The following is a 23,180-nucleotide window of genomic DNA, read 5'->3' as shown; positions in this document are numbered from 1 at the left end:
TTCTTAGAACAATGTACCAATCAAAATCCAGAAAAAAATCCCTGAACAGCCAATGCTGAGCACACATAAAACATATGGAGAGACACGGCATGAAGAGAACTGCCCCACTTCGTGCCAAGTGGAATGGCCTAAAGCACATCAAGTGCTTCTGTAGAGCCATGCCAAATAAAGTGTATTGCAATAATCAAAGCAGGAAAAGATAACTTGACATTTGAGCAAGTTTCCATTGGAAAGAAGAGCACTTGCCTAGAGCTGTACAAGGTTTAATTAATACTTTTAATTTTGATGTTCATATACACTATAATCCAAGGCTGTTTAAAGCCAGGTAATCCCACTCAGTTGAGGTGCAAAAAGATAGTATATATTGTAAAATGGGAGCTGTTGCAGTAAAGAAAATTGATACAAGAACATCTCCAAAACAGAGATCTCAGAAACCAATTATTTCTGTCACCTAAGCCTGTTTACAAGCCAGTGTAAAACCACTATTCTCCTGTGTGGTTCCACATGGGCATAAGCACATCTGACCATAACATCTGACCGTACCAGAGATCTACAGAATAGTCTTGTGTGCGCCATTATAGAAAATAACCATTTTCAACTGTGGTCTGCTGATAATTAGGTAATTTCTCTAAAGTTCACTTGGCAAAGGCAGTAACAAATGTACTTCACCAGCCTGAAGCTACTTCTTCAAAATGGAATAAGAAATACATGATTTTGTGGCAAAATGGGGATCTTCATCTGAGACATATGAATGTTTGAAGGTAAATTTGCACCTAAATATCAATCTAAACTTGAGATCAACATATGAAAGTCTTGGACTGAAAAATCTAGCAGCTTTTTATGGAATCATCATTTTAATGTATATTATCAAAGGTGACCAATGCACTTTGTGATCAGGATGAATATTAAAATAACATTTAAATTCAAAAACAAGATTTATGGACATTATCAAAAGCACTTCACATTCAAATGCTATTCTTAGAAATAGATGGAAACTTCAGTCATTCACAAAGTACTTCCAGAGTATCATTTTACCCGTAACAACTACCTTACTCATGACAATTACAACAGGAACACATAGGTAATGCAAACCTCACACAGACTGAAGTAGAAGTTGCCTGGCTAAAGACAACATTTGAAACTTGAATACTTGTATCAGTCCCTAAAGCTAGGAAAAGTCATTTCTTACTACAAATGTTGTACCAACAGTTTGCTTGGTTTAACGTCCATTGAATAGCCAATTGAACAGCCATCTGAAACAGCAGGAAATTAGAACCTCTGCCTGCAGCTGGGTAGTTGCATTTATTTGTATATGAATTCAGTGGTTTGGTAATGCTACACCATTACATTTATTATCCTAGAAGCAACAGACCTTTGAATGTGAACTGACCGCAAGCTTGGTGTAATTCAGCTTAGGATAATACAAAGTGATAAAGAAAAAAGTGAAAGAGACAGAGATAGCACAAAAAACAAAACAAAACAAAAAAACTAATTTCAGAGGAATTTCAGTTTTAACCTGCCAAGATGCCTCATCAGTTTCATCAATTTCCACAATTATCCTTAGGTGAAAACATTAAATTCTGGGTTATCTGTAATATCACATAACTGAATGGTGCAAGGAGATGTTATGCCTAGGATTAGTTACTGAAGTATGACTTAAAAACTGCTAATCAACTAATCAACTAATATGAGACTCTGGAGAAAGGTCAATATAAAGAATGCTCCTGCTTTCCTAGCAAAAGTGCTGAACAGGTCATCTTGAAAAGTAACTGTTTTCTTATTTCTGGAAATACATCTTGTAAATTCACAATCTTTCAGGATTCACAGTCTTTCAGGAGGACCTTTAACCCACATGAGCAAAATCACAGTAACCAAAACCACTCCTTAGGATCATATGTATTCTGAAACAATATGCTGGGAAAACAGTTTCCAAACTGTTATATAATTCCACTTAAATCTTTATGGACTCCAGTTATTCTGTACAGTATTTATACTAACATGAATCTAAGAAGATCTTGGTCTAGATAGTGCACAAATTATATATATCCATCTAGGTATTTTATTCACAACCTAACTACCGAAATACTCATGTCAAACACAAATTCAGTTCTAAACATCTGGGCTAAACCTCCTACAACATACACTATAAAATGCATGATATTATTTCAATTTCACATCTGTAGATGTTTTCAAACCTTAGTAGGAATTCCCTTCTGTAAGAGTGCATACACACCTCTTTGAAAATGAAGAAGTTGAGTAGAACCATTCCAAAGTTGTAAACAACCAACAGGAAACGTAACTGGAAGGGCTCTCTTGTCTTCATCCATTTGGGGCCCAGCCAAACAGTGAGGAGATAAATAGTGCTTATAGTCAGTGTTGGAAATGGAGACTGCATCAAGGGCCAATCATCGACACGCTTGTCTGGGGAGGATGAAGCAAACAGAATGAGTCAAACTCTCAACAAATACCATCATCATTTTAGGCACTGCATTCATTACATATTATTTTCTCCTGGAATAGCTGCATCACATAGCAGAAGCACAATATATTCATTCTAAGGAAATTAAATAAAATAGTTTAGAAGGATCACATTACCTCATACAGAGATTCACTAAGTTAAACAAGTTCTACATTCCAGTTCTACAATCCAAAAACAGTAAAAACATATATATAATCAGGTAACCCAAACTCAATCCAGCAATCCCCCAAAAAGCATTTTACTTAGAATTATGAGTGACTGCAGCAGCAATATAATCAAACATTCAACACCATTCATTGAATCATAGAATATCCTGAGTTGGAACGGACCCACAAGGATCACTGAGTCTCAGCTCTGCACAGCACCACCCAAAATTCAAACCCTACGTCTGACACCACTGTCTAATACCCCTTGAACACCAGCAGCTTGCGGCCATGCCTGCTGCCCTGGGCAGCCTGTTCCAGGGCTTACTACTCTCTGGTGCAGAACATTTTTTTAACAGTCACAGAGAGCAGAGCTCAGTGCTGCCCCTCCACAGAATCACAGAATGACCCAGGTTGGAAGTGACCTCAAGGATCATGTAGTTCCAACCCCCCTGCCTGGCAGGGCCACCAAACTTACGCATGTACTAGATCAGGTTGCCCAGGGCCCCGTCCAACCTGGTATTGAACACCTCCAAGGATGGGGCATCCACAACCTCACTGGGCAGCCTGTTCCAGGACCTAACCACCCTTCTAGTAAAGAACTTTCCCCTAACATCCAACCTAAATCTTCCCTCCTTCAACTTAAAACCTCCACTCCCTGTGAGGAGCTGCAGTCACTATGAGGCCTCCTCTCAGCCTCATCTTTTCTAAGTTGAAGATATCAAGGGACCTCAGCTGCTCCTCAGAGACCTTACCATCTAGAGATCCTTCATCTAAATCCCTTGGATGCTCTTTAAGAGTTTTGCATCCTTCTTATATCTTTGTGCCCAAGCCTGCACCCAGTGCAGGAGGTGAAGCTGCGCAGCACAGAGCAGAGCAGGACAACTCCTTCCCTTGCCTGGTGGCAGTGCTTGACCTGATGCACTCCAAAGTATCATCATCACCATAGTCTCATAGTCTCGTGCGGGTTGGAAGGGACCTTAGAGATCATCGAGTCCAACCCCCGGGATTCGAGCCTCCTGTGTAGCAGAGCGGCACTTCTACCACTTGTGCCATAGGGGGGATTCGAACCCAGGGCCTCCGGTGTTGCAATGCAGCATTCCTACCACTGCACCCTTTTGACTTCCAGGGCACACTGCTGGCTCATGTTCAATTTCCACTCAACCCAAACTCCCAGACTCCTTTTTCCATGGGGCTGCTCTCCTGGCATCCTCCAGGGCTGCACACAGATGTTGCCCTGTCCCAAGTGCAGAATCCAGCACTTGATTTTGTTAAACTTTGTGTGGTTGCTATTGTCCAGCCCTCTCCAATCATAGAATCATTAAGATCAGGAAGGACCACTAAGGTCATCTAGTCCAGCAGCAGATCCATCACCACAACATCCAATAACCATGTTATCAAAATTTCTCAAGAACTCTCTGCAAGATTTCTCTTCTCTCAAGGGAATCGACTGCTCCTCCCAATTGAGTAGCACCTAGAAACCTATTCTGCATGCATTTGATTCTTGAGACTTGATTGTTTGTAACAACACTGAAGATAACTGTTGCAAATGGAAGACACAAAAATTTGGGAAAATGCTGATCAAGTTGTAAGCTTAAAACGTAGCATCAAAATCTCCAATTATATATACTTTATATATAGTACATGATGCCAAATAACTTTGCTATTTGATGCATATCAGTCTGATGTATTTCAGATTAAAAAAAAAAAAAAAAAAAAAGTAATAACATTATTGAAAAAACACTAGATAGAACAGTTCAGATAGCTCAGCTTTAAGTAGTCTATGCTTCTATGCTGGAGACTATGGGTGTTTTTTTAAACTGCCTTAGAGTCACTCTTGGGATTTAGCATTGCACAAACTCTAGGACCCAGAATTTGCCATATAAAGTCCTGGATCTATGTCAGAAGAAGCATTCAGCCTAAGGAACCAGTGACATTCATGATTAAAAGATGACTCTGCCACAGAGGAAGGATCGAAGTGACTGCAATAATGTTTCTTTCCTCATTTTCTCAGTGTTTCCTTCTGCCTCTCTTATGAAGGCTAATCATTGGCTATAGCGATAGAAAGTAACTGCTCTATTACTAACAACCCTGCAGATGTTGAAGTCAGTGCAGAAGGAGGGGAGGAGGTGTTCCAGGTACCCACAGACACAACATGGAGCAGATCTCCATGTGCAGTCACAGAGGAGCCCACGGTGCAATGGTGGATGGGGTCTGAAGGAGCCACAGCCATGGATACCCACATAGAAGCAGCACAGACAGGAGCTGCTGTGGCAAGTAGCCCATGGTGGGGTGGGATGGCTGGGGGAGCTGCACCTGTGGGGAGCAGTACCCAAATGGTGGGCCTGTGATGCAGAGCCATGTTGGGGCAGTGCTGGGAGAGATGCAGTCCATGGGAAGCCCTCACAGGATCAGTTTGGTAAGGACAACATCCCATGGGAGGGAACCTTGTGGAACATGGGCAGAGAGTGACCATGAGGGAGTGGCAGAAACCAAACATCACAGATTTCAGCCCCCATTTCCCATTTCCATGTGTCACTTGTGGGGAGGAGGTAGGTGAGGGTGGATAGGAGGAAGGTGTTTGTAGTTTGCTTTTAGTTCTCACAGGTCTGGTCTATTATCAGGAGGTAATAAATCACATGAATCTCTCTAGACTGAGTCTGTTTTGCACAGAACTCTGGTGCACTGAGGTAGGAACAGAACGGTACTGCCATCCCTCCTTCTCCACTTTCTTCTCATTGCCTTGGAGGCCAAGAACATACATTAGAACTATTCTTTTAGAAGCAGATGTCGGGAGACCTTCTGTATTTCAAATAAATCCCACACATTGTGGTCTACAAAAAGACAGCATGTACGGCACTGACTCATCTCGCTTCCTGTTGATTTTATAATATTTAACCTGCAAATTGCAAATACAGTGCTTTTTAGGACTGAAGCCATCAGCCTTAAAAAGAAGTGGAAAAGAAGAAATAGAAACAAGTCTAGATGCTTCCATTATGACTGTTAATAAAAGAGACAAACAAGAGAGAAGCAGCATTGTTCTTGTGCATGGAAAATTGCAGCAAGCTGGATGCTGCCAGAGTGATAGCAGTCAGACTTGCCATTGTAGCCCCTGACAGAAGCCATGGGCAAACAGGGCAAGTAGCACGGGGAGGACTGGCAAAATATCAGATAATCTGGTTGTGAAAATAGAGGCAGTTAAATACAATGGAAGAAAAAGATAAAAGTTGCCTTTTATACTTCAGCAAGTCCCAGGGACAGACAATTGTACTGCTATATAACATACTCTGTGTAAAACAACTGCTGTACAGTATAGTACAGTGATTTGACACAGAAAGAACTGCCCCATTTTCCACACCTCATAGAATATTACCTACTGAAACTGAAATGACACTGCTGTGTCACAATTATGACACTATGATCTCCCTTTTAATTCAACTTGCTCTTGCTTTTAGTGATCACTCAACAAATCTGAGCTTAAAAGCAACAGAGACCATTTAAAAAAAACAAGGAGATCCTCATCTTCCACATGATATGAGGCAGTGGGCAAAGATTTGTTTCTGTCAAGAAGGAAGAGTTCATTTCTTAATTAACAGATAGTTCAGGAAAAGTCAAAGTGACAAGCTTTAACCAAATCTGCATCTTACTTCACACACTATAGTGCACAAAATGTAAAGAGCAAGAAAAGCAAGAAGCTTTCCCAGTCTCCTTATGTTGTCTAAGCAGTATAAAAAGGCAAGGACACAGTGAATCTGCCTTCTACTTTCTGACATGGATCCTGACTGCTAAAGTGATGACTCTGAAGACACGAAAGTGGAAGATCTGAATTCTGACCAGGAGATGAACATTATTGCTCACTGCTCAAAACAAGAAAGCATGACCTATTTCAGATCTCTTTCTGTGTCAGGAGACAAGGATTATGCCTGTAGGTGAAAAGAAGGAGCAGGGAACAATGAAATCCTTTATTAAAGCCTGCTTGCAAGTGGGGTCTTCCTCAGGCTTAATCTGAAATCTCAACCATTATTTCACCCACTTTGCTGGAGAAAATAACCAAAGAAATACTTAAGTGCATTTACTAGCATAGAAGCAGATGGTACGCTTCCATACCTGCATGTTTTTATCTTTTTACCTTACATCCACATGGGGTTCCTCCTCTGTGAACCACTACAGCTAAGATACTGGCCTTTACAGACTACACATCCCATTGCCCTGGGAAGGTGACTGGCTGGCATTTGAGCCTGACCTCTTCTATGATAATTAAAGATATTCTTAAGATAATACATCTGTATGAAGGGAAGACTCAATACTACAGTAGTCAGCTCACTTCTGAAGCATATCGTGGATAATCAAAACAGAAGCACTGTATTTATTTTAAGGACATTTAGGAGACTCTGCATCTGATTACTTTTCATTAACATGATGTTGTTAGAAACCATGGTGATTTTAATGCCAGAAATTACTAGATTTAAATGAGCAAACAAAACAAACAAACAAAAAATCCACAACATGAAATAACACAACTTACTCATCCTACAGTCTTGCCTGGAAAGTACAAAGTAACTTGTCAACTTTTAGATCAGCTCAACATATGATTCTCTTTGCATAGAAAGCATTATAAGAACAGTTTCCTTTCAGTTTACTGGGCAAGACTTCTTATGCATGCTCTGTGCAGAGAACAGTTACATGCACAGCCAATTCCCAAATTCCCTTTCAGGAATGTAAGATAAACTCTTTCAGATCAAGATAAATTAAGCCATCTGTTTAAAGTGACAAAGCTTCCAAGTTATTCAAAATAATAATAATAAAATAAACAAACCTCACTCTACCCTTGTTTTAGCAAAAACAGCAGAATTTTGTATCCCATTTATTCTCTGGTACAGATGGCCACAAAGGATTTCTGCAAATTACAGAGAACTGTGGTAAGACATACAAGAGTACTAAGAGTACTAAGAGTACTGCATTATTTTATATGTTATAGGTGCATTATTACCTGAAAAACAAAATAAGCAAAACCAAAAAGCCCAGCTCCCTGTATTAAAAAAAACAAACAAACAACCCTCCAACTGCCTTGAAGCAAAATGAGCAATGCCTTCACCTGATTAGAATTGACAGAGAGTGACTGAATCTTTCAGGGGATTAATGCGTTTGTCTTTCAAATCCTAAGACCCAGATTCTAATTCGATCACAAATGAAATGATTGTTGTGACGGTACAACCTGTAGTACAACGCTTTGTTGTAAGACGGTACAAGCTTTGGACCAAACATTTAAAGCAGCACTCAACTGTAAGGTGAACCCAGAGTAAAGGAAGGCATCTTTTAACAACAGTTTTCTAACAGGAACATGTTATGTAAGGCAAGAATGTGAAATCTTCTCATACACGAGATTTATCTGCCATTTTGCACATACAAATATTTAAGTCTAATGTTGCAAAGCCAGCACTAGGAAGAGGAGAGCATACATATTTGAAATTGCCTCAAGGCATTTAATTTTTCCAGGCTTTATATATTTATTGTGTGAGACAATTGACAGGAAATATATGCATAATCTGCTCCTAAAATGCAAGTTTGAGAGTAGAACCATTAAAAGGACTGAATATTCTACCTGCTGTTGCCTGAACAGGATGTAATTACCCTACGTAACTATAATGAAATATAGAAGGCAAAAGATGAACTTCACAAGCAAGGCTGCACTGACAGTGACCTGGATTTAAAATCATTAGAAACGTCTATGAAGCACACTGTATGTGTTTTAATAAGCAGATGCTTCTGTTACATGTGATTCAGCACTTCTTTGCCAAGTGAGAGGGGTTTAGGTGGTTACGTATTCTGTATATTACTAAGCCTATGATTTCCCCCCCCCCAGTGAAGAAGTGCAAACTTTAAAATAAGCAAAAAGTGCATAACATGGTAACTTGCACACCCACTGGGAGAAATCTCAAACTGATACAATGGCAAGTATCTCTGCATTTAATATTAACTTTAGAGGAAATATAACTAAAAGACTTGACTTTTGAAATTCCTTGCATTCACATTTATTCTATAAAAATAAAAAGAAATAAACTCAATGCAAGTTTTTAGCTGAATGACACATGCATTCCTTAGCTATAAGGTTACTACTCACTAATTTATCTGGAGAGCCTTTCGAAGTTATTAATAGCTATTGATACTATTCTCAGCGCAAAGACACTTACAGTGCCAATCCAGCACATCCATCTGTCCAATCACATTTCTAAAGACACTGCAGAAATGACGGTGGCTGTTTAAAAGTGATTCTTAGCAGTGAGAGTTCTCCGCAGATCATGCTGATTGCTTTAAATAAGAAGCCCTCCCAAAGCCCCATCACATGTTTGAGAAAGAGTTCCTTAAACAAGTTAAATTTAGATTTTGCAAGATAAGGAAGGCAAACCAGTAGTACCTAGTTGTTCTATGAAAAACACTGTGGTATTAACCAAACAATTTCACTCCAGTGGCACTACAACTCAGAGTTATGATCTGTTTTCATTTTGTAAGAAAACACATGAGAAATCCCATCATGCACCGTATAACATAATGCATACAAAGCTATAGGGTTACATTGCTACACAGTATTCCAGCATTCTTCTCTACTTTTTATTTCTGGTTAATGGTGAATGATGTTCTATACTACATATTTCTCTTCCTGACTTTGTGTTAAAACCACTGGCTCAGCCCCATGAATAAATGAATTAAATATTTACTGTAGCTACACAACCACTGGCAGACTAGTTCAGCTCAAGTAAATATCTCTGTGGTTAGAGCCCAGGCTTTTAAATTAATTGGAGTATCACATCAGAACCACTGAGTGGTGCATTTATTGTTACCAATTTGTGGAGATTCCAAGAAAAAACAAATAAGCAAAACCCACTACTTTAATCTGACAAACTGAAACCCCCAAACATAGAAACGAAACAGCTGAAGCTACAAACGTAACCTCTAAAATGGTAGAACTGCATTGGCTCCACAACCTGATACTGAAAATTGCACACTCAGAACAGGTGGATTTAAAGCCAACAGAAACAAAAGATTTCTATGCATTTTTTAAATTGTCATTTTAATAGTGCACCTATACAGTTTGAAATGAAATATTCTTTTAAAGTCCTCCAGCTCTCGAATTAGCTTGTCTGTTCTGGTGCAGATTATTTACTACATGTATTCATTGCACTCCAGTCCTCAAATGCCTTAGGTTATCAACCTTCCTCGTAGAAAATCCTACAACAAAGGACCAAAGCCAGAGCACAAACATGCCCATAGCATGTCTGATCCATCAGAAACTCTGTATGGATTCCCAGGTGGGAGAGTGCAGGAAAGCAGAAGGGTTGGGACACTGGGAATGCCTGGTTTATACTTCTTATCTTTATCTCACCGATAATACTCAGCCATGTCTGCAGTCTGCAGGCACTACAGGTATTTTTAAGGAGTCTGGCAGGTAAAAGATCCCTGTACTTAGTTGAGGAACACAGATATCTACTATACTCTCCAAAACAAAGGCCTTCAAATCTCCCTTAACTCGTTTGTTTTAGCTTAGATATTTCACTTGGAAGAAGTTCTCATTTTACTTTCCAGCATACATTTTCAGAGGCAGAGAACCCCAGAAAACTCTACTACAAGCAGTCAATTAATAATACTTTTCCGTGGTTGACTGAAGACACATCATTTTTCCTCTCATCAGTGTCCTTATTAGCAGTTTTCAGATTGCTTACATTTCCCCCCTGTTCACTGAAAGGCAAATTCTCCAGACTTTTAACCATTTTCATAGCTTTCCTTTGGCTAGTCTCTAAACAGTGAAGTTAGCCTTGCACCTGTTTGATGGGAAAATGACCACTGTGCCAATCAAGGTGCTGCCACTTTCACTCACAGAAAAGCTCTGAATCACCATGCACATGTGCATGGCCATAGAATTGTTCAAGTTGGATGGGACCTTTAAAGGTCACCTAGTTCACCTCTCCAGCAATGAACAAGGACACCTACAGCTAGATCAGGATGCTCAGAGCCCTGTCCAGTCTGACCTTGAATGTCTCCAAAGGATGGGGCATTCACCACCTCTTTGGGCATCCTGTTTCAGTGCTTCCCTACCTACACTGTAATATATATATACATATATACACATATATACATATATATGTAATATATATATTTTCAACACCCTATCATAATTTCCCCTTTTTTTCATCTGAAAACATTTCCCTTTGTCCTATCACAGCAGATCCTGATAAAGAGTCTGTAGTTGTATGCACAACACTTCCAACAAGGGAGCACAACAGCAGGCTTCATATCAGTCCCTTTTTAGCACACAGCGCTACAAAGACACCACGTTCACTTAGATGTTAGAGAATAAACAGGAATACGCTAGTCAAATATTTTGTCTATGCTTTAACAAGAACAAATTAATCTCATAGAATCAAAGAATCATTAAGGTTGGAGAAGACAACTAGGGTCATCTATTTCAATCACTGGATTTGGTTGGGCTGAGAATAAAGAAGCATCAAAATTTCATTGCCAAGTGTTCTTGTTATAGCAAGCTACAAAGATAAGATTAAAAAAGAAAAAATATTATTCTATAGCACAACAAATAATAAAAATATATTATTTTTATATATTTATCCAAACAAAACAACCTCCCCTCCCCCCAAAAAACAGCAACAAAACTAGATTTTAAGAGTATGCAAACAAAACTGAACAAACCCCGTTCCATCCAGAAAGTAGAGGTGCCTGCCCCAAACCAAAAGAGCTACAGACAAGACTAACAGGTACTGCATGCAACAAGCTGTGGTTTTCCTTTGTATTTCAAGGCTTTGCAATTGACTGCTTATTTGTATTTAAAACTATACACAGCAACACATGAACCTAACATAAAATCAAAATACCGCACAGGTATGAAAAACATCTCCTGCAGCTACTAAACACCTGGGTAACATGCATATTTCATAAACTCCCATTAGAGTAACAGGATGCATAATACCATTTTGTTGTTACAAAGTCAGGTGTGGTGTAACTGGTATTGTAGGTAGCATCCTAGTCTTCTTGGGACTCCCATAACTCAGTCACTAGTGTCATACTACCTTTGAGCGTGTGCACAGCAATTACAGGATATACTTGTCTCAAGGCAAGGATAGTAATGAAATTAAGCTCAGGAGCCACATCAGTTAGGCATTTCATCAGGATTTTCAAGTCAACAAGAGCATCTTATTTCAATTATTTTTTATTTACCTCCTCCAATGATTATGATAATTTGTGGGGACTGTGTAAACTCTGCTTCAAGGAATAATAAAAATATAATCCTTACTAAAGCTTACACGAGATGTGAGAGATAATAAGCCCTCAAGGCTTGTTTTCATTCATTTATCAAATCTGACTTACTCAAACATCACAAAAGCAAGATGCATTCCCAGTGCAGTGATACCTGCATGCCTTTTCTGAAAGGCTGCAAGATACAGATGGAAAGAGAACAAAAAACAGAACAGAGAAACAAAAAACACAGGCCGCAGTTCCATGAACTAGGTACAGAGTACTGTGAACAAGCACATCTCTGTATTTGTGTGTAATGTGTGCAGCATAAAATGTACTTTGAAATTTTGCAATGCTTTCTTTATCAAAACTTCTCTTTAAACCATGTTCTGACTTTCAGTACAATTAAAATACCTGTATTAGTATTAGAGTATTAGTATGCAGTCACACAAGCACACGATGTACACACATTCAGTGTTGCAATAGCAGACTGGAGTATTACACCCACCTAGTACAATCTGGGGCTTTTATAATGGCAAAGAGTAGGTGACCACAGAACAGATTTTCTCCACAGAATCTGTATTAGATTCCTCCAGATAGAAACTAACATCCTTGAAAATTACCTGTTATTAATAATCCCTTAAATTAAAATCTCTGCAAGGCTTTACCCACTGTAGAGAGATGTTACACACTCAGCACTAATGGGACATTAAGTGCAGCACCGAAATATCTTGCTGATATGCTAACACAGCAGAAACATACTGTAGCTTAACTGCACAGTGCTGCAAACAACTTACATTGTTGTTCTCAAAACTAAGCATGATTTGGGGTTGCAGATGAGCATTTAGAGACTCCTGGATGCCGTAAGCAAACATTTTTGAGGACCAGCAATGGCAAATGAAATGTATTTTAAAAAAATATCTGAAAGATACCAGAGAACATTTGCAAGGAGCTGCACAATAAATCCCGCTGATAAAACTGCCTGCTTTTGTTTGCATCAGCATGAGGGTGCTGCTAACTAACTTGGTTTTATAGAAGGATGAACAAGGTCAAAAGTTTGTTTGGAGTACAACTGCATAAGAAGATACTAAAATGTATTAGCTCTTATCTTCCAAATTCAAGGGCAGGAGTAAAATTTACAGTAGTGAGCTACAGCAGGTCTTCTGTTAGTACATCTGCCACCACAAAAGAATCCCTCACAGAAGGATAACACTGCAAGCCATTTAGAACTTGCTTCCTCAATGTGCCTTCAATATCAGCAATGACAAATCTAGGAAAAAAAACACAAATAAAACTTGAAACATTGTTTTTGAAAACGAACTGAACAAGAAAGTATTCTCCTGTCCAAACATGTTCAGAACTACTATAAATATTTGAGTCCTTCGCTACATAGATGAGTAGGAAAAACAATCAGTTTGGCTGCTAGGTAATGCCATATCCAAATGACTGCCACAATTAAGCCTTTCTGCTTTTCACAGTTACCTTTCACTGTCACATATGGCCCCCAAACATAAGCTCTGATGGTTTCTGAAATACTTTCTCACCTTTGATCAAAAATTCATAGAACTCTGAAACTGTGGTTAGAGTATAAAAGAAAATTTGGCCTAAGTATCAGAGCTCATCAGAGCACTCTTTATGTAGTACTTCAAAGGGGCACTTTTGTTCCTAGCAAAATATGAACTATTACATGCAAATCCAGAAAATACAGTTAAACAGGCTCTTATTTTTCAGCCCTGCTATTCAAGTACGCATCTATATATAAAAGAGCAGTATCTTAAACCATCTTAAAAGGAAGTATTACAATTATGATATAGGAATAGAAGGACACAATAAAATTTAAGACAAAGAACTTGTCTTGTGCAAAGACAAGATCTACTGGCTCAACAGATGAGATGAAAGAAATGGGCTATAAATGTCTTTTTCCAGAAATATTTTATGACCAACATCAGAGCAGTCTCTCACATTTGCTGTAACTGGCAGTGGGATATGAGGAAATGATATTCATGTTGTTCATGGATATAAACCAAACTGTCAGAACTCAAATTATGTTGAAACAGAAGAGTGCAAGTGGAAGGTGGATGGATGGAGTGAACCAGCTGAGGTGCTCACCATACAAGCAGACACAATGCCTCTGAGAGAACATTCACAGGCAGGACTTTAGGATCAAGCCACTAAAACCAAGTGCCTGAAGAAAGGAGCTGAACACTAGGCACATAAGTGAGTTAGCTCACCACAACCCAGAGCAGTCAATGCACACAGGCCTGATGCTGTTTTGCAATAAACACAAGCCAAACTGAGATAGTTTGTTACCCCACACCTTCTGTGAAAGAAAGGTAAACTACCTCATGTTTATGCTGAGATCCAAGTTTGCACAGTGGGATTTAATACAAAGCACATAGTTCACTCACTATAGATTTTGGCTTGCCTTACAGGTATATATTGCTTTACCTGCTCTGCTGGGTGCAGTTTTGGGAATCCCCACAGGGCTGCCATCTGACCCTGAGCAGGCTGAGCCTCATACCTGCCTTAAATTTTGTCTATAAAATGCCACAAGTCCTTGCAGTCCATATGCTCAGAAGCACTCAAGTCTTGACAAAATTAAGCACAGATTACTCACATCATGCCTAAATAAGATCTAGAAACTAGCTATTATCTATCTGCATCTTGCCAAAGAGGTCAGTCTGTCTCACACATAAGAACAAGTTCCTTATTAAATGCTGTGGTAGCTTCAGCTTTGTTTTAAATAAAATACAACCTGAAAGCCCTGTAGCACAGCAGTTTATTGTCCAAAGCCCCTACAAGCACATTGTCCCAACTTTTGCACTCCAGGCACACACTGACCACACCAAGGCTCTGTAGAAGTCAGACCTCTTGCTCTTCCTGTGGCCAGTTCCTTTTAGCTAAACGAATCATCATTCAGCCCCAGTTTTTCTCAATTCAAAAGCTCTACAGCACACATTACAACCTTTTCCCCCTAGTGCTGCATGCTAGCAAATTCTTCCTCACAAAGTTTTCTTAATGTCTGCTTGGAGCCTTTTCACTCATCCATCTCTCATCTGAATACTCCTTATTCTTTCCATGTGAATCTAATAATTCCAAAAACCTGTCTGGACTGGCAAAAGCAGAGTCTTGCCTCACCCACATCTCATGGCCCTTGATCTTCAAGTCCTTAGAAGCATCTCTAACCTACCTCTTCCTCTTCTGGTTGTCCTTAAGTTGCCTTTGACTGTCTTTCCTGGTTACAACACAGACCTGTGTTCGATACAACCTCTTCTGGATGCCATCGCGATAACCATAACCCTGAGCACAGCATAAATATAGAATGAATACCACAGTCAATCTGTAGTCAAGTTTTGCTAATCAGAGACAACCACCTACAAACATTACTTCAATTCCTGGGCTCCATTAATGTATGCAATCAGAGCAATCCCCAAGATGAATGTCTGTGCTTCACACCACAGATACTTCAAACTGCTTGAGAGTTCCCTCCCTCTTGTTGCAATATATGGCTCCTGCACAATGTTCTGATTTGCATATCACTAAAGGTATGAGGCCTCAGCTGAGAAATGTGATCTGCCAAGAGCTCCATAACGGTGGTTCATGGTGTGCAGTAATTTTAAATGTCCAGTCATTTGGATTAGCTACAGTAGGTACTAAGGTCATGCAATCGGCTTGGTTAAATTGTTTGGTTTCCAGACTTTTTCAAGGAAACTGCTTTAACAGTGTTGTCTTACTTAACAGTAACTTCAAAAATCCTTTCGAGACGTTGAGACATACTATCTACATAGCCCTGAAAAGGAATATTCAGAAGTTCAGTTATGTACTTCTCCTACCCAGTTTTCATGATAGGATCATCCCTTCCCTTCACCACTTTGTTCATGCCTTTCTTTTTTGCTTCTGGGCTACGCTGAATGTTCAAACAGAACTTGGTATCATATTCTTGCAGGTGCTCTTAAGGCTTTTTTCTTGTTTCATCTCTCTGCTGATGAGACTTGCAGTTGATCACTTCTTCATTTTCTGAAAGAGGAGTCTTCCTCTTACACCTCAGCTTCTCTTTCACATTAGCTTTGCTTCAGGTAACTGCCTAAGGCTCCACTTCTTCAAGCACTGTGAATGGGAACTTCCACTTCAGGAATGAACTTATCTGAATGATGTTCCATTTCCAAAGGCTCTTGCACCTGTTTTGCTCTGATAAGCTCTCTGTTGCATTTTGCTATGTGACATCTTCTGATGATGAAACACAAATGAAACTTCCCTCAAAGACCCAGCAAATTGTTTCCCCCTCAAAAACAAACCAAAAAACAATAGGTCCTTTTCTACACAAAGTAAGTCCAATAACAGGCAGTTAGGAAGGATGCTTAATGAAATTCAAATTAAGCAAATTGGGATGGTCCTGTTCTTTGGTTTGGTTGACAGTAGATTCACATGTTCTAACCCTTAGCATTCTTTATTTCTGCGATCAGCTTCTCCAAGTGCTGCTTCTGCCCCAAAGCAGCCAAACCCAATTACGCTTACCCAGTTCTCTAGTTTCTGGCATTGGTCTGGTTTTACAAGGAAGTCTTCCCATGTCTAATCCTTGTTTTACACAGTCAAGGTCACAGATCAAAAAACTGTTTGAAAAGACAACTGCATCTGCAAATCAAGTGTTGTACCAAGTCACCAAATCTGATGCTCCAAAAGCTCAGGAGCATGTTCTGTTTCCCTTCTGTGAAGCAAACTGCAAGAATCTGTCTCACTCTTCCATCTCTCCCCCCACCTTCTGGCAGACTTCCATCAGGATGCTTCTGGCTCCCAGCTGTGGCACAAATACTCCAGTACAACAAGATGCTGCTTTCGCTCAGATAAACCCACTGTTCTACCAACCACCTCAATTAACTTTCTCCTGGCATAAATACTCAGGATCATTTCACCATTTTCACTTTCTCTGTAGGGTAAAGAATTAGGGAAGAAGAAATATACTTTCTTCCAGTTCTCTTCCCTGGACTGAAAAAGAAACTATGCTAGCTTCCTAACTTGAAGCTGTAGACTCAAGACCTTCCCAGCATAAGATTTTACAGCAATTAGAATTCCATGAGAGCAGCTCTACCAGATCACTGTCAATGCAAATAGCTGTAAGTTTCTCCCATATTCCCTGTCCTCATCCCTTTGCACTTCCAGCCCAACTGATACGGTTGATATCACTCCTGAACAAGATGCAAACTTCCACTTCAGTGGTAGGATGGTTCTCTAAGTAGCATCTTTTGCCTCTCTTTCCTCTTGATGGAAAAAGTCTAATATTACTAACTGCAACAGCTGTAAATAAGTGCTGTTCCAAAGCAGTCCCATGTGGCCTGGGCTAGCCCTGCCTCCTTTTAACTCAGAGCTCCAAGAACAATCATTCTCGCCCAAAGTCTGTAAATCCTTCTGTTCTCCAGCTCAGTACATTCAAATTAATTCCTTCCTCTAAAATACATCTTTCTGATAATGTGTTTCACAAATTTCCTTTTCAGGCCAGTCTCCTACTCCTCCTCCCTAAGTGTCAACAACCTCTTCATCCACGTTTTGAGATTTCCACATTCTCTCTTGGATTTTGTCCTGAGTTATTCATCTTAATAGCTATCCTGGACTCAGCCTGGAACCTCCCTTTAAGTCATTTGCTCAGTCATCTAATCATACCCTTAATCCTTCCTGCCCAGATCTAACCCCAACCAGCTATCTGAGCCAGAAGAAAGAAGAGGCCCTGCCCTATCTATTACACATTACGGCTCCCTTGCCCTTACAGGAATAATGGTATGGAATTTCCTAGATCATCTTTCCTGATAATAAGTGTTCCCCCAACAACCTTTTTTTTAATCCCTCGATAATATTGATAATGTTTTTTTGCCCTTCCTGCCTCCCTTTAAAATGTATGGCATCCTGAATGATCTCCTTCAGCCTTCTCAGATGAAGGTACACTGACAATGGATTTTAGGCTTTCATGAAGAAGGTTTTAAAAAGACAGTCAAAGAAGAAAAGAAAAAGTGTATTTCAAATAAATTAGCAAGAAAAAAAAAACATTTAATTATTGCTAAGGGTGAAAATATATGTCAATAATAAATATATGGAGGAAAATTGTTAACCATGCAAGATTAAACACAAAACCACAACCGAAAAAAAACAAAATAAAGAAAAGAAAAACAAAAGCCTCCAAGCCCAATAGCAGTTGCTTTGGATAGAATGCTTAATTTGTGACACATTATAAAAGCAAACAAACAAAAAAGCAAACAAACAGGATTTGTCAGATATCTTTTTGACCTCAGAAAGGGTTGGTTGCTTTTTAAACATCACAGAGCAGGGTGGGAAAAGACCAGATATTTACTGCAGAAAACTGAAGCAACACAGTAATCAGTGGGACATTCTGGCACAGTTACATGCAGTCACATCACAGGAGTCTGGGATACAAGAGGAAAACACCTGCTGTCAGGACAACCCAGCTGTGCATTGAGAACAGAAAGTAAGACCGATCTGGGCATCCAACAGAAGAGTGAAGCAAGTATTGGAGAACAAATAATTTTAGTTTTATATGAATGAGAAGCCTTTGTGTAGGAGTAGTAGTGGGAATAAAATTTCTTCACATTTTATTGTGTAATTTTGCTGTGTAGTAGTGTTTCAGTATGATTTATTGTGTAACGCTATTGCATGGCATCATTCGTTGAGCAACTTTGCTGCGTGGTATAGTTTTTTTTTTTATTTAATGATATTGAATGTTAGGCAATGGTCTTGCACGCCATAATTTGTGTTGGCTGTTGAGCAACATCGCTGCCATTCTTGACACAAAGGTGAATTCACACAGCATTGCCAGATTCATGATTTGAGCACACTCAAAGCTGACAAATGGATACAGTATCTTGTTCTGAATGAGGACACATGCAGAAGAGCTGCAAACTGAAAGAGTATTTAAGCCAAACTTTGACATTAAAATATGGTTTTATTAGGTAGCAATAATGGCACTTTCTTATCCAGAGCTAAATTGTAACTGCATGGGATAATGCTACATTTCACATGTCCACACCTGGCCTTAAGTACACCTTGCTTTTAAAGACTGCTGGGTATAACAAGGCTGGTAATACGAGTACAGTGTGACTTAGGCTCTGTGCAAAACTGTCTTTGCATGGAATCATGAAATTCAGAACATGAACAAAAACTTTCAGCCTCTTATGCCAGATGCAGTCAATGCACTTCATTATAGCGGATTGCTGCATTAACAGCAACACTACTGGTCTTAGCACAATAACTTAAAGTTTTGCATAGGATTAGCAAGGGCTTGAGCACGTTCTAGATGGCATCACAAGAACATCCTACCACTTAAGGTGCTCGTAAGTAGCAAAAGAGGAAACAAAAGTTTGCTCAACACATAATACCAATGTAAGTAATTTATCTCAACCTTCCTTCCACAGGCTTCATTTTTCATACTTCCCTTTCTTTTCCTTACAACAAACATAGTCAGTATATAGATTTAAATAAAGCATTTGAAGTTCTGGAAATATACGAGAACTTGAAATTCTTTTCCAAACAAAGCAAGTAAAGGATGTAAGGATACCAACTCAGTAACCATATTTGTATTTACAGCCACCCCAAAATGCTACTGATGGGCTGGAATGCATTACTGGGGAACCTACAAGAACTGTAGGCAGCAAGAGGCAGAGCAGGCACTGACAGCTGACAGCCTACTGCTGTTGCAAGCATGTTCATTTGATCTCATATCCCTGCAGGTTGCAAGTAAAGACTAAATGAATATGTATATAGGTTTAATGATTTAAAAAAGATGGCAAGATCCAGCAGATAGACTGAGAAGACAGCTCATGAGAACAAGCAAGCCCCTGCACCTATGACATAAGATCAGTTTGTTATCTGGCAGATGGCAAAGAGGAGGGGGGCAGAGAAGCAACGACTGCTGATGCAGTATGAGCTCTCAGCCCAAGCCAAGGCCGCACTCTTCCCTTTAGCAGCCTGCCACAAGCATTTGCACTAGAGTGCTCCATGCAGTTCAAGGTTACCATCTAACTAGTCTAGAACCCATCATTGTGCAGTCAACTAAAACGTGATGGAAACACCAGAGAACTGCTATTGTTCTATCAGCTGCGCAGGCCCACTCAGGGCAGCAATGAATAGAAACTCTACCCCACTCGTTTTACTGCCCAGCTTGAGGCCGCCATTGACACGCAGCAGTACCTGCAGGGCTACCTGTCAGCGGGGTGACTTACTGCCTCATCTGCTGTCCCCGTACCGACTTTTCAAGGCATTTCCTCTTCAGCATCTTCCATGCTGGGTGTCAATACGAAAACTGAGCACACTGAAATCGGAATACAGCAGAACGACCCCCGAAGCACTTAATACAAAGTGAAACGCTCCCGCTGCGATGGTAACAGCCATTTCCTCGCTGAATCGCTGAACTCCACCATTTGCAAAGAGCGAGGGATGCTGTCACAGACCTCGCATGTCCCGGGCCGCCGGAGCTCCGGAGGGAACCAAAGGGCCCCAGAAGAACGCGGCCGCCCGGGGAGGCTCCGCTGCACGGAGAAGCGGCACCCCCGGCCCGCGGGCAGCCGGGGAGCCCTTCACCTGGCGGCTCCGAGCCCGCCCGTGCCTCGGGGGATTAAAGCGGATCGCGAACCCACGCGCATCGGGAGGACGCGCTCGGGCACCCCGTGAGGAGCCGGTCCCGACCCCTCGGCCGCGCTGCGTCGCCGCGGCAACGGAGCCATTTTGAGCGCGGCATCGCCCGCGGGCGGGGGGCGCGGGGCGGCGATGGCGACGGCGGCGCTGCGGAGGGAGCGCTGCGGATGCGGCGGGCGCGGGGCGGCGGGGCCCGGCCTGGCGCGTTACCTCGGATGCTCCAGGTCCAGCGGTAGAACTCGAGGGTGTCGTTCAGCACGCTGGACACCAGGCCCGCGGCGCGGGGGGGCTCGGCGGCGGCGGCACCCATGGCGAGCAGCAGCAGCAGCGGCGGAGCCGGCAGACCTGTCCTCGGTGCTTGCGTCCGTGCCTCTGCGCCGGGGCTGCTGCTGCTGCTGCCCTTCTACAGCCGGGGATGTGATTTAAATCTCTATCTCTCGGTATCTTCCCTCCAGACTCCGCCTCGCTCCCGTCACCGGCTCCCGCGCCCCGCGGGCAGGGAGGAGGGCGCGGAGGCGGAGGCGGGCGGGGAGGAGGCGGGGGGGCGCGGCGCAGCGGCCGCGGAGCATCGGAACCTGCGCGCAGGCGCACGGCGGCCCCCGGCTGCGGGCAGCAGGTGTAGGGCTGGTGGCCGGCCGCATCTTCAATCACTTTTCCTTTTCTTTCTCTAATCAATCGGGTTGGTTTTGTTTGTTTTAACTGGTCAGGGAAATAAATATGTCATTCGGCTTTTTCTTTCTTTCTTTCTCCGGGACAGGGATTCCATCACCTTCCTGGGCAGCCTGTTTCAATACTCCTTACTAAGTCATGAGCTGTGCCCCCTCCACCTCAGGTTGCTGGTACAAAGGTGTGGGATTTTCAGCTTATCCCAAGACATTTCGGCTCACCATTACCCCAAGAAACGTCACCATCGTCCCATCCACTGCTGGTGGGCAGCTGGTGGCACTGCCCCAACAAAGCAGCACACCCACACTGCTCTGCCTGCCATCAAAGCACGTGTCCCACCCATATGCCCCCTACACCTCCTGCCCAAGAGCTTTTCTGGTTATTTCCCGGCTCAGAGGGGTTTGCACACCCAATCTATCTCCAAAGGCTGCAGAAGGAGCTCTTGTGGCAAAGGTTGGTGAGGCTGTTCTGTGCCCAACACTTCAGCCCGAACAAACAAGCCCTCTGCCTGATGTGGGTACATCAGATGTTCCTGACACCCTTTCCTTCTTATCTCCTGACAACTTGTCTCTCTCTCTCCTATGATGCATATAGTGCGGATGGCTGAATGACACGTTTGGGAATGGTTTCCTCACTGAGGGACAGGAGGAGAGCTTCTCCGCCCGTGTTGCGAGCTTTCCTTCTGGCAGACAGTAGATCAGATGGTATCTACCTCTTCCTCCCCCAGTACACCAGTACTGTGTGTCACTTGTCACTTGGTCTTTGTGAGCACGACTTGCACTCCTCCTGCCTGGTTGAGTCACCATCAACTCCGTTCCTGTACTGCCTTGGCAGCTGTGGTCCCAGTGTTATGGATGAGAGGCACTCTAGCCATTGCTGTTTTCCCTATGATGAGGTCTGTCGTCTTTGCAGCTTGGAAGCCAGCAGATGTTTTGGAGTTGGGACTACATGCACTGGAGAGAGAAAGAAGAGACTCATCAACCCCTGGAGGTGTGGATCGTGAAAGCATCCTGGTTTATCCCACTGCTGCTTGCAAGTTGCAGCTGAAGCAAGGTGGCCATATGCCAGTGTATGGACAGCTACTTCTCTCATGTGGGAAGAGTCAGTCAGAATTCTGCATAGATGGTACTGACTTTGATTACATTCTATCCTGATGGTGCTGATCTCTGCAGGAGGCCTGGTGTGATCTCTGAAGTGGATCTGTCACTGAGTAGGTCACAGAAAACACCAACCTGCTTCCCAGCTTGCAGGAAGGCAACAAGGTGTTTGCTGTTGTTCCTATGCCTCCTTCAGGTGAAACCACTGCAGCTTGTTGTTGAACAATTAGAAACTTGTGTGTTTGTCATCACCTAAAGCAAGGATTTGGATTTTCTTTAATGCGATCTCTTAAATCAAAAGGAAACGAGAAGAGCAAGTTGTGATCCTCACACTGGCATTTGTCTTGAATGAATGTTTGAAGCAGAATGGGCTACTGAATTACTCAACATGCCAAAAGATCATTCCCCATCATCCCTGATGTCAGGCAAGATGCGGATTGAGCACAGTGCCACTGGCACAGCCTGCCAAGGAATAAAAAGGAATAAAGCATATTAGCAATAGTAATACATGTTCATAATAGCTATTAGTTATATTCTACTATAGATATGCTGACTTGGTTATTAGAATGATTATATATTTATTCCATTGATGTATTTTTGCACAATTAACACAAATAATAATTATAATATGAGAAATATTTATATGATACATTTTAGAGCTTCACCTACTTAATTTTAAAGGCATTTTCATTGGTTGCAATTGCTTCCTTTATACAGGCAATATCATTGCACATACACAACTTTACAAGGCAATTAAGCCTTGAAAAACAGCAACGACAGAGCTACAGAGAATAGACAACAGGGAGAAGACAATCAGTCTGATCAGAATAACTTCTCTTGTGCTTGAAGAACTGACATTGGCTAAAAAATGTAATTTCATTTATGGCTAACTATTCTCATTAGTTTAACTTTCAATCT

At 41.5% G+C, this 23,180-nt stretch overlaps 1 protein-coding gene across 2 annotated transcripts in view; it reads right to left on the bottom strand.

Annotated features, from left to right (window-relative positions):
• Window positions 1-21,025, bottom strand: part of ELOVL4 (ELOVL fatty acid elongase 4) — a 35,974-nt gene extending 14,949 nt beyond the window's left edge. Inside the window, exons 1-2 of one of the 2 annotated variants that reach the window (XM_015859034.2) lie at window positions 20,710-21,025; window positions 2,234-2,421 (exon numbers count right to left, since the gene is read on the bottom strand). In XM_015859034.2, the coding sequence (XP_015714520.1) occupies window positions 2,234-2,421; window positions 20,710-20,809 (288 nt within the window). In that variant the 5' untranslated portion in view covers window positions 20,810-21,025. Of the gene's footprint in view, window positions 1-2,233; window positions 2,422-20,087; window positions 20,324-20,709 lie in introns of those variants that run through there. The other variant, XM_015859035.2, reaches the window with a different exon arrangement.
• Between the last annotated feature and the right edge of the window lie 2,155 nt (window positions 21,026-23,180).

This window comes from Coturnix japonica, chromosome 3, assembly GCF_001577835.2.
Source record: "Coturnix japonica isolate 7356 chromosome 3, Coturnix japonica 2.1, whole genome shotgun sequence".
NCBI lineage: Eukaryota > Metazoa > Chordata > Aves > Galliformes > Phasianidae > Coturnix > Coturnix japonica.
The sequence above is the reverse complement of the archived record's forward strand: the minus strand, read 5'-3'. Positions and strand labels throughout refer to the sequence as shown.